We start from the raw sequence: 12,747 nt of genomic DNA, 5'->3' as shown, positions 1-12,747 counted from the left end.
CATATAGATAACTGTAGCTATTATTTGTTTATTTCCCACTAAAATAAAGTACTCCGTAGTATAATACTTTTTCTTACGTTGAAAGATCGTAGTCAAATATAATAAATTCACAAAACACGTGAGAGCCCATAAATGTGTGAATGTGCGAATGCAGATTTTCTTTTAAACCTTATCGCCATTTTCGTTTACATAAAGTTTTTTTTTTTCTTCTCTATGAAGTATCACCAAATAGTTTCCAACATTAATTTAAACACATCGTAATTTTTTCTTTTCTAAGTATCACCAAAAGGCTTCCAACACTAATTTATAACGGATTTACAAAACATAAAACATTTATTTTCATATGTAGTATTTTAGATTCAAATTTCTTTTTCTAATATCATTAAAACATTATCTGTCTGGTTTTTAGTCAGGATCTGCATTCATTTGTTAGAAAGAACCGAATTTCAAGAACCAACATAAAAAAAAATTCGTGAGAAAAGCAGCCAAATCGTTTACCAAACGTGGAACAAAGCAAAACAACTGAAATAAAAATGTCCCTCACATCTCAAATGTCGTTAAGAATGACATGCCATGAATTTCTTCATGTGAGTTGTTAGAATATCATCACACATTAGAAGTGAAGATGATTTAACACTAGTATATGATGGATATGGACTTTTCAATTTATTGCCAATTAATTTTTAATTGAAGTCTTCTATAACTTTTCACAATGACATCGAAGAACAAAATTTGAAATAGGTTTTTTTTTCAATATGAAGATATTTACACCACAAATTCTTTTAGATCCACTTTTTTTTCTATTGACCATTTTAAAATGGTCCTTTATATTAAGAAAATATAAACATTGATTCTTTATCTCAAACCCCCAATGAAAAATATTTGTTTTTGCTTTGGGCCTCATTTAAGGCTCTACGTTAGTTTAGGCTTTATGGGTATTGGCCTCCTTGTTTTAGCCTAAGCAATGTACATATGCAAACTTGTGAGTTTGCCAAATTCCGATACCATATAGTCATAGATTTTAACATTCTAAAATACTACGTGTGAAAGATTTTGACGGTGTCAGTGAGGTATCTAAGTTTTGATTCAAATGCATGAGTTGGTAAGTTTTGATTAGGAATCCCTTTTCACTGAATGGGCAGATCATTAGGCAGGCTTCTTGCAAATCATCGGTGTCACTCTGATAACTGCATATCGAAAAGCCGGGACAGCCAATGGAAAGACATTCCCCACACTGGAAAGCTCTATACGTATAAGTGATTTTATCTATTTAATCATTTAATGATATACTTTGTGATGAGCATATAGTGATCAACGATTAAACCTTATTTTTCCGTCGTCCTAAACTACTCACATTCATATATGGGCCTGTATCTAAAGACTATAAATGGGTCATATCATATAGAATAATTACGTACATACTATCAAAGAACCCAACAACCGAAGCCTAAGGTTAAGAGTAGACTTTGGGTTACTCAAATTTGTTCGCCTCGTAAATTTTTTTATTCTGCCTGACCGGTGGGAAACAAGTGGCACGAGTGTCTGCTTCGGCCCCACGTGATCGATCGTTGCTTTCACGTGTCCCTGGCAGTTTATTTAATCTGGTTTAAGAAAAAAATTGGCAGGCGAAAAACACATAAGTGAAAAGTTCTAGGATGTCGACAAAAAAAAAAAAAAAAAAATCTAGGATAATTATAGTATATGGTCTCAGACCATCTCGAAGCTCTATATTTTTGCTCTAAAATAGAGTAACTTTATAATAGAGTAGAATTCTCTCCAATGTGTTACTCTATTTCTTGCTCTAAAATAGAGGTAGTGTAAAAAATAGAGGAAAATTATAGAGTTGCTCTATATATAGAGCAATCTTCACTTTTACTCTATTTTAGAGTAGAATATAGAGTAGGGTTGGAGAGAATTTTGCTCTATATTATAATTTAGAGGAAAAAATAGAGTGGGGTTGGAGATGCTCTTACTAATGGCATAGTGTATAGATTTTATAGATATTAATATTTTTTTTATATAATATCATATTTTTTTACCATATGCGATTAAAAATATCTTGTTTACGAGAATGAGACCGCGTGTTTATGCAATTGTTGTCCATAAATTACATCATTTCAGAATTACCCCATTTCACCAAATAAATCCAAAAAAATCCTTATATAATTATAAATAAGACAATAATCTTTTTTCTTTCCTTTTTGATAATTTTGTAATAAAACACTGTTATTAAGGGGGTGTATTGAAGGAAGAATTTAAAGTGATTTAAGTTTTAATGGGAAAATTAGAAATAAAGGATATCTACTTAAAACTTTGTCCATATACACCTTTTTTGTGAGATTATCAGTTTGGACGATTTTACCCATACACCCTAATTTAAATGTTTTTAAAAAAAATAATCATAAAAACAGGTAGATATACAAGAGTATAAGTGATTTGAAGTGAAATTTTTTAGATTTGGTTTTTTAAAAATTGATTTTTTGATAGATAAAGTTTCATCTAATTTTGGTAGAACACGTTTTCTAGAGTTCTGCGAAACTCAGAATGTGTATTCTGCATTTTTGTACATGTTCTACATATTTCAGACTAGATTTCTGTTCTGAGAATTTTAGAAATCCGAAAATCATATATCTAAAATATTTAGAACATGCATTCTACATTTTCCTCTATGTTCTAAATATTTTAAAATAGCCGTTCTAATAATTTCTACATCTTCTGCCATCGTTAAAAATTGTAATCTTCGTTTAGAATGTAAATTCTACGATATTGTGTAAGTTTTAGAATGCTCTAAATATAGAAAGTAAATTTTCAGAAAAGGAAACAAAATATTTTTTTTTAGATTACGATTTAAATGAATATTTATTGTTTAGATTACGATCTACAAGATGTAGAAGTTGTTGTCTACGGTTTTTAGACTAAGATTAAAACCTAAAACGTTTTCTAAACCCTAAAATGTATGCAAACATTTCTACGTTCCTTTTGTTGTTGTTGCCGAAACAATCGAAGACTTCAACAGTTCTTAAAACAAAGTTGACGCAATTAGAAATCCAGTGACTATTATTGACGTTTACCGGAACGTAAATTCTGTCGAAATCCAAAGCCCAACTTTTACCCGTCTTTCCATGAGATGGGGACTCACCAGTGACGAAATCAATAAGCCGACTATCCCATTTGTGGGTCTTCTTATTTTTCAAGAACTTTGGGTATTCGTTTTTCAGAGTTATGACTATTTATAGATGTTAAGCTGTATATTTAAAAATTACCTGTTTTTGTACTCGTGCTCCTTTGATTTTCTTCTATAGATCAACAAATATATCAAACCTGAAAGAAGAGGACAAATTTGCTTCAGACTTACTGTAAACAACTAGTCATATGTAGACTTACTGTAAACAACTAGTCATATGAAAGATAAGCTACTGTCAGATAAGATACCAATGCTTAAATAGGAAACATTCAAAATTGCAAATGGTTCAGGTATGCTACTACAAGCATGTCCTAATGAATCACTGCACATCTCAGCAAACAAAAGTAACTATATTGATTTTAATTCGCAGCCGTAGGTGTGAGGAGCTGCTTTTAAAATATACAATTATCTAACGTAAGAGATACTAGAGTGAGATATAACTTTATTAAGCAACCATTCATGTGAGAAACTTTACTCATGAAAAAAAAAAAAAAAAACTTTACTCATGATTCCGCAGCATACAACTAATACATACATTTGCAAGATCTTATAATATCAATCCACCAACTAATAAAGAGTATAGGAATGAATGTAACACGTGAATACGTGATCTACATAGGATTCTTGGTCACAACGACTCAACCCAAATAAGGTCCTTTTTGTTTTACCCCGACATGTTCATCTACTACAGGAAAAAAACAGTTAATCAGGTCTAGGTGATTGAGAGACTCTTTCTCAAGTGGAAGGTTTAGATTTCTATTTAATTTTTGTAAATAGATTACAAAGTTTTGTTTTTAAAATCAAAATTTTATTAATTTTGAGAGAAAATGAGGGGAAAAGTGGGTTTGTTATTTTCAAAAAACCTATTTGACCAATTTACAAGAAAAAGGGATATATGGACAAGTTTTTAAGTAGATATCCTTTATTTCCAATTTCCCTTTAATGAGTTTTGAGATGATTTTTAGTGAATTAAGAAATTTGTTATTAAAATTCTCTAAAATCTCACCTAAAACTATGAAATTTGGATGTTTGATTTTTTAACTAAGAATTTCTCTGAAATCTCATCTAAAATCACTCAAATCACTTTAAATCTATTACTTAAATTTTTTCTAATAAAAGTGGATTTGATTATACATTTTAGTAATTTTAAAATTACTAATCAAATAACACGATGTTTTAGAAAATTTTATTTTAAATAACATATGATTTGTCATTTTAATACAAATCACTCTAAATCTTTCACTCAATACACCTTCTAAGATGTTAAAAAGGAAGAAGACACTAATCTTTATCAAACGGCTGAGAAATATACGTGAAATATAAAGATTCAATTTAAATGCGAATATAGAGGGAAAAATATATGTCTAATTTGTAGTATTATTTTTTTGTTTAACATTAAAATGACATAATGATATTTGAAAACAAAATCTCACCTATATTATCGAGTTGACTTGACGACAACCTGCTTCCAATTTCAAAGTGTAACCAGTAACCACACAAATGAATGAGCTGTCTCTTTGACTTCTAATGCCTCGTTAATTTACATTTTTTTGTTACATCTTCTTCGTTAAAATGGATCAATATATTTTAGGTTTTTGTTCACGAAATATTCGAGACAATATCGTTACATAAATCTCCGACTTTGGATTATAAGATATCAATTAATAAAGGAATATGCTCAGTCTCACATATGCATTGAACCTGAACAAAAAACTTTTGAATAGTTATAATAAACTCATTTCGAGAGATAGCTTTATAAGGAAATGAGATATATATGGTCACATGCTTTTTTTTTTCCCCGGGAGTCACATGCTTTTTCTCTTGACAAAAGTAGACATTACGTCTCGATGTGAGTATATATATAATGGAATTGAGACAGACCAAACGGAATAATTTCCTTACTCGTGAAAGAATATAATTTAAGAATTGAGTTACAATACATTCTCCCTCAAATTTCGTAATAAAAAGTTATACTTTTTTAAAGGAAAATAATTAGAATACTTTGAAGGACGTGCTTCTTAATAATGTAATGCATTCTCTAACGACTAACATCATTAACCAAGACTTTTAAAATACATCAAGGATTCAAGGGACATAGCATATTAATTAGCATGAAAAACTACAATAGTTGACAAAAATCACGACAAAACAAAAATCACATTGACATACATATATATCAGTGATATCACATTCAACCTAGAGGCAAATCTTCTAATACAACAGAAAAAAAGCCAACAAACACAACAAATTTTTTTATTATTAAACATACAATGTTCATAGATTTATTCATAAAACGTGTAGGCGAGGGACTCTTACTCGCAGAAGTGCTATCACATCTCATTGTTCGGTATATGAGAGCTATCTCAGTATTTGGTTCAGGTTCACACAATTTCAATTATCTAGTACTTTTACGTACATGGGTTAAGAAAACAAAAAACGAGAGACATTAATCAAATCTCACGTGAAGCGAATGCAAACTTATCAAATGAGATATCCTATACTATTATTTGGGGAGTACACTTTATAAGATACCCTTAACTAACCTTTTCTTTTGTAAAAATTTACTTAAAAATACCATTAGAGATAAAAAATTTAAAGAGTAAATTAATTCACCTCATCAAAGATAAAAAAGTCAATTTATACAATTTAATTAATTTAATTTAATTATAAAAACGAAAAATACATTATTATTATTATTATTATTATTAAATGACCAATCAAAATGAATATATAAGATTTGATATCTAACTTACTTTATTAATTTGTTATTAATCATTATATTTCACCTCTCATCTTTATATGATTCTATTATTGTGAAACAAATAAATCATCATATCATCCATATAATAATAAAAAATAGATTTTTTTTTCTGCATATGCCATGATTTGAATTTTTTAAAACGAATATAAATTATTCAATTTATGAAAAAAAATTAACGAGCCAAAAATTTAGACTTGGATGATATATTTATTTTAAACAAAAACAAATTCAACAAAAATTCTGCCTGAATAACGGGTCAGAATTTGAGTAATTATATTCAATTTCATATATTTTTTAAAATATATAATTTTATATACTACGATAAAATTTTAAATATTTTAATTTGGAATATTTAAAAATAGTTTTACTTGATATTTAAAAACAAATATCATCAATACTTAATAAATAAAAAAAATAAAAAATTATACATACACTAATTTGGTTTTCTTAAAATAAATATATTTAAAAAATATTTATAATAGACGGTGGGTTAAATATAATGTATTATATGATGGAATGAGTTATGATCCTTATAACTATTTGAATATTTATATTTAAGTTCATACAATTATTTTTAAAAATTCTTAATTTTATATTCTACAATAAAAATAAAAATATTTTAATTTGGAAAAATTTAAAAATAGTTTAATATAATTTTTAAAGAATATCATAAATATTTAATAAATCAAAAGATAAAAGTCATAAATACTCTAATTTTATTTTTCAAAGCATAAATATTTAAAATATTTATAGCAAGCAGCATGTTAAATGTAATATATTATATGATAAAAAGAGTTATGATCTTTATAACCGAAACCATGTTAAGATTATATGATGAGATGAGTTAAATAAGGTTTGACACCTCTAAATATTTAAAATTTTGATTCTATAAGTGTATATGAAAATAATGAATGATGGATTGTGCACACAATTTTTTCATTGGGATTCTAAAATAAAAATATAGGTACGCACGGGTTGAATTTAATCTTATTATATACCAAAATATGTTTATTATATACGCTTTTTTTTTTCACTTACTACCAGCATATATCAAATACATACGTTTTATTTTTAACCAAAAAAAAGTAAAAAATCGTAAAAATCGAACTGTAACTAAACCGAATTACATACGGTTTCTATATGGTTTCACTTTTCTATAAAACGAAAAAAACGATACTAAACCGAAAAACCGTATCCCACCCCTAATATTTTCTCATCAAAAAAAATAAAAAATCCTTATATGTCATTGTATATGTAAAAAATTATTAAAATTGTACTATAAAACAAACAATAATCCAACTTTATATAAATAATTAAAAATTAAAATTTCATCTGTGCTGTTCCAGCACGGGTTATGATCTAGTAAAGGTACAATTGCGGACCACACACAATATTAAATTGTGGAATACATTTTACTTGGTCAATGTCATTATATTTGAATAAGAAAATACTACTACATAAATACTAAATATCAGCAAATAATTAGTGGTAAGTATACAATTATGGGAAGGAAGGAAGAATTTGGTAGTAGATACGATGGACCAATAAGGGAAAATCTCATTCCGTATCTCCATTGATGACACCTTCTTGATTAATCTATGTCCTAAATCTTAAGATAATTAGACAGAATCTTAAGAACTCTTTTCAATATCTCTCTTTATCTAATTATTACTTGAAAGAAGAGAACGAGGAAGCTCACGAAGGTCCCTTTTGGCATTGGAACATGTGCGACGTTTTTGTGCGGTACACGGCTGATGTACGGTTTAACGTATTCCTTGGTAGATGAGTATGTTGACAACAAATAAAACGACAAATAAAAGGGACTTTATTTCGACATAAATCTTTTAGAGATGTTATAGCTTATAGGAATTTTGATTACTTAACTTATCATGTTCTCAAAGTTATATAGCAACATCTTCAGTTTTATCTTAATCATGACAATACCTGCACATTTTTTTGGAATTGTATATTGTAATTTACAAGAGATCTTCATCATGTTCAATCTTTTTCGGAATTGTATAAGTAAAATCTATAAGAAACCGTGTATTTGTTCCCATGGCACTCTCTATTCACTGCTAAAGAAAAATAAGAACACAAACTCCGGTCTTAACGCCCTTACTACTGCTGTGCAGCCTTTCCTCGGGTTCGTAGAGTCGGGACTCAGTGCTCCATACCGGGGAAATGAAAGCAGAATTCGTTCGGATCCTCCCACCTTCTTAAGTATTGCAAAAGAAAGGGCCTGCTGATAGAGCTGAAAGGTACGAAGTGACTCGACTGAAAGGAGAGGGATGAAGTGACAATGAGGTCATTCAAGTGCGAAGAAAGACAAATCAAAACGTTTATTTGAAGTTGTCGCGAGGTAACCCCCGAGGTACCCTCCCCTATCAATCGGTAATGAGGTTCGTATTTCGTTCATTCCATCGGTATGCTCCCAGGTACTTGTAATTGTGATCTGTTTGCCCGTGGATATGGTCTTCAACCCATACCCATTAGGAGTACTTCTCCAAAGTCTCCTTCTTCAGCACAAGCACACTGCTCTGGTTCACCTCCTTAACGTTCGGCTGCTTATCTTGCTGATTCTGATTCAACTCGATCAAAATAGAATAAATAGAAGGAAAGAAAAGTCACATAAGAAAAAAAAAAGAATTTGATTTGTTTAAAAAATGGAAGAATTCTTTTGTTTTAGTTAGTTTTTGACGTGTTTTACAATTTTTTTCTCCGAACTATTATGGAATTATCGTCAGATTATCAAATTTCACTTGTTACCATTTTTAACCTTGTTGTTTTTTTTTTTTGTCATCCGAAACTACTTATAGCTCAAAAGAGCTATTTTTGGGGAATGTTGTTTACATATGTGATATAAAGCGGTTCTGTACGAACTTTTCGTGCCAGATTATCCGCTTTAACATTAGTACTACGAGAAATTAAAAACCTTGTTGTTTTAAACATCAAAATAATTGTTCTTTCAAGTCTTGTAGTAATGCACTTAGATCTAAATGCTCTTGAGTGATTGAATGAAAACAAGAAAGTTAGAATTTTGACAAATTTTTTTTTTTCTTGTTAGAGATTTAAATAGTGAAAATAAATTATAAAAAGAGAAGTAACGATTTTTAACAAATTATAACAAGAATAGTAACGATAGGCTCTGAAAACTCTCTACTTGTCGTTTTCGTAAGCATCTTATTTTTGAATATCCAAAATAACTGATTTTTGTATATAAAAAAAAAGTAATAATAATGGTATACAGGCTGGCTTCCTTATTAGTCAGAAAAGTCTTTGAAGAATCCAACAAAAAACCTAAACCCCCTTTTTAACGTCATCCTTATCTTCATTTTAATCAAAAATACAAAATCAAGAAACTGGAATCACTCAATAAGTATGGATACTTTACTTATACGTTTCTAATATGTATAGATACATCAATTTAAATACGCAAATTACAATTTTGCGTTAGTGCTTTTTAATTGAAAACGAAATGTTTTTTTTTTTAACACAACAAAAAAGGAAAAAAAATGAGAAAACGAAACGCTCCACCTGTGAAACGCTCTCTCAAGTACCACAAATGTACTCTCTCTATCACACACAGTTACATATTCAGTTGACACATGTCCACTAAACAGCTGTATCCCAAATCCCCAACCGTTTTCTTGGAAAGATTCTCTCTTTTTTTTAACGTCACTCTCAGACGCATTTTCCCCAATCGCACCGCCAATCGCTGACGTGCTTCTTCTTCTTTTTTTTTTTTTCTTTTATATTCAAATACGTTACAATTATTACAAGCCGGTGTGTTATTTTTAGGGGAGACTCACAAAAATGCCCCTTTTTCAATACCCTTTTTCAAAAATGCCCCTTTTGGATGTCCATTTTTAAAAATACCCCTTTTATGTACAAAATGACTAAATTACCCTTCTTTTAATAAAAGATATTATAAATATATAAGGAAATATAACAAAATTAGGTCCACAAAATACAAAATATTTTTTGGCGGGAAAAGTGATCCCCCAATTTTTCCCGCCAAAACGCTTGTAAAAATTTGTAAAACCTTTAAAATACCTTGTAAAATTTTCCCGTAAAAATTTTTTTCCCGCCAAAAAATTTTCCCGCCAAAAAATTTTTTTTGCGGGAAAATTAATTCCGCAATTTCTTTGGCGTGAAATTTTTGGCGGGAAAATTTTTCCCGCCAAAAATTTACAAGGTGTTTTAAAGGTTTTTTACAAGGTATTTATAAGGTTTTACAATGTATTTTAAAAGGTTTTACAACGTATTTACAAGGTATTTATAAGATATTATAAGATTTTACAAGCTTTTTTATAAGGTTTTTACAAGTTATAAGGTTTTACAAGTTTTTTATAAGGTTTTACAAGTTATAAATACCTTATAAAACCTTAAAAGTACCTTGTAAAACCTTTTAAAATACATTGTAAAACCTTACAAAACACTTGTAAATACCTTGTAAAAAACCTTTAAAATACCTTGTAAATTTTTCCCGCCAAAAATTTTCCCGCCAAAAAAATTTCGCAAAAAAAATTGCGGAATCACTTTTCCCGCAAAAAAAATTTTTTGGCGGGAAAAATTTTTACGGGAAAATTTTACAAGGTTTTTAAAAGGTTTTTACAAGTGTTTTGGCGGGAAAATTGCGGGATTACTTTTCCCGCCAAAAAATATTTTGTATTTTGTGGACCTAATTTTGTTTCAAATAAGGGTAAAATGGTCATTAAAAATTAAAAGAGGGCAAACTTAAAAATGGACTCTCAAAGGGGGCATTTTTGAAAAGGGGTATTGAAAAAGGGGTATTTTTAACAATTTCTCTATTTTTAGACTACTCACGTTACATCTTCATACTTAATTAATTAAATTTAAATATTACGAAAAATTAAAGTTACTACTTAAAAATTTTAAACAGTTTTACAAAAATTTAAACTACATAAAAATTATTTAATATTTGATATTTTAGTTTATATATTTCTAGTTAGAAATATAAATACATAATAATTTATATAATAGTAGATTAGTAGAATATAAATTTAATGAAGTTTTTTTTTTTGTCAATAAATTTAATGAAGTTTAGTTTATTTAGTTTAGGTTGTTTGGTTATAAGAAAATACTTCTGTTTGGTGCTATCTAAATTTTACTTCTTAGAATTTTAACTACTACTTTATATGTTTCAAAATATATGATGTTCTGATTTAAAATACATACATTAAATTTTCTTTTTAAAATTTTTTTATTTAGTATTTAATTTAATTTTTTCACCATTTATAAAAAGCCTGTAAAAACATAAAATTATAAAATATCAAATATATTTAAAATTTGCATAAAAATTCGTAAAACATTCTATATAGTTAAATAAAATAATTTTTTTAAACATTTTCTATTTTAAAACCGAATAAAACCAAACGACATATATTTAAATTTTAGTTATGTTTCAGTTTACTTACTATTTAAATTTGATTCGGTTGCAGATCTTAAAAACATAATGTACATAAATAATCCAATCAACAGTTACTAAAAAATTAAATTAGTTAATTTAAGTTCTTGTTAAATAACGATAAAATGTTACCGGTAGAACCGGTGACCTTTCTAACCATCACATCTCGTATAAATACTTCTCTTCTCTTCACACTTATCCTCTGAAATCGTTTCTTTCTTCTCCAAATCCACAAACAAAAGAAACGCGTTTTAAACGATTTGATTATTTTAAAATATAAAAAAGATCCGACGATGGCTGGTTCGACCCGGAAAGAAATGGATCGGATCAAAGGACCATGGAGTCCTGAAGAAGACGATCTGTTACAAACGCTGGTTCAAAAGCACGGACCAAGGAACTGGTCTCTGATAAGCAAATCAATCCCTGGGCGTTCCGGTAAATCTTGCCGTCTCCGGTGGTGTAATCAGCTATCTCCGGAGGTTGAACACCGTGGATTCACGGCGGAGGAAGACGATACGATTATACTAGCGCACGCTCGGTTCGGTAACAAGTGGGCTACGATTGCACGGCTTCTCAATGGTCGCACCGATAACGCTATTAAGAATCATTGGAACTCAACGCTGAAGCGGAAATGTAGCGGCGGCGGCGGTGGCGGAGGAGAGGAAGGGCAGAGTTGTGATTTCGGTGGTAATGGAGGGTATGATGGTAATTTAACAGATGAAAAGCCGTTAAAACGGACGGCGAGTGGAGGAGGTGGAGGAATTGTGTTGACGGCGCTAAGTCCAACGGGATCTGACGTCAGCGAGCAATCGCAATCTAGTGGATTTGTTTTGCCGGTTTCTTCTTCTTCTCATGTTATTAAACCGACGGCGAGAGCTGGTGGAGTGGTGATTGAGTCATCGTCGTCGGAGGAGAAGAAAGATCCGATGACTTGTTTGAGTTTGTCTTTGCCTTGGGTCAACGAGTCAACTCCGGTGGAGTTGTTTCCGGTGAAGAGAGAGGTAGAGGAGAAGGAAAGAGAGATTTCTGGATTTGGTGGAGATTTTATGACGGTGGTGCATGAGATGATTAAGACGGAGGTTAGGAATTATATGGCGGATTTACAGCGAGGGAACGGCGGAGGAACTGGCGGCGGAGGAGGAGGTAGTTCGTGTATGGTGCAAGGAACTAATGGTCGTAATGTAGGGTTTAGAGAGTTTATTGGAATAGGTAAGATCGAGTAGTGAGAAAGAAGAGATGAATCAAATCGTTTTTCAGTCGAAAATGCGCGAAGAATTGTGTAGCAAATGCAGAGAAAGAGGGCTAATTTCATGATTTGAGATTGAATTCATTCGAATAAAACTGAATAAATGTATTGATTTTGATCATTACATG

At 30.0% G+C, this 12,747-nt stretch overlaps 1 protein-coding gene across 1 annotated transcript; it reads left to right on the top strand.

The window, feature by feature from the left end:
* The first annotated feature begins 11,574 nt into the window (after positions 1-11,574).
* Positions 11,575-12,740, top strand: LOC9314742 (transcription factor MYB44). Its single transcript, XM_021029775.1, has one exon. It carries the CDS (start codon positions 11,667-11,669, stop codon positions 12,594-12,596), a length of 930 nt encoding a protein of 309 aa, XP_020885434.1. The 5' UTR covers positions 11,575-11,666; the 3' UTR covers positions 12,597-12,740.
* Positions 12,741-12,747: the final 7 nt, after the last annotated feature.

This window comes from Arabidopsis lyrata (genome assembly GCF_000004255.2).
Source record: "Arabidopsis lyrata subsp. lyrata unplaced genomic scaffold ARALYscaffold_4, whole genome shotgun sequence".
NCBI lineage: Eukaryota > Viridiplantae > Streptophyta > Magnoliopsida > Brassicales > Brassicaceae > Arabidopsis > Arabidopsis lyrata.
The sequence above is the reverse complement of the archived record's forward strand: the minus strand, read 5'-3'. Positions and strand labels throughout refer to the sequence as shown.

Excerpts from the sequence above, each read along its gene's own strand:
- LOC9314742 (XM_021029775.1), top strand. The coding sequence starts at position 11,667 with ATGGCTGGTTCGACCCGGAAAGAAATGGATCGGATCAAAGGACCATGG.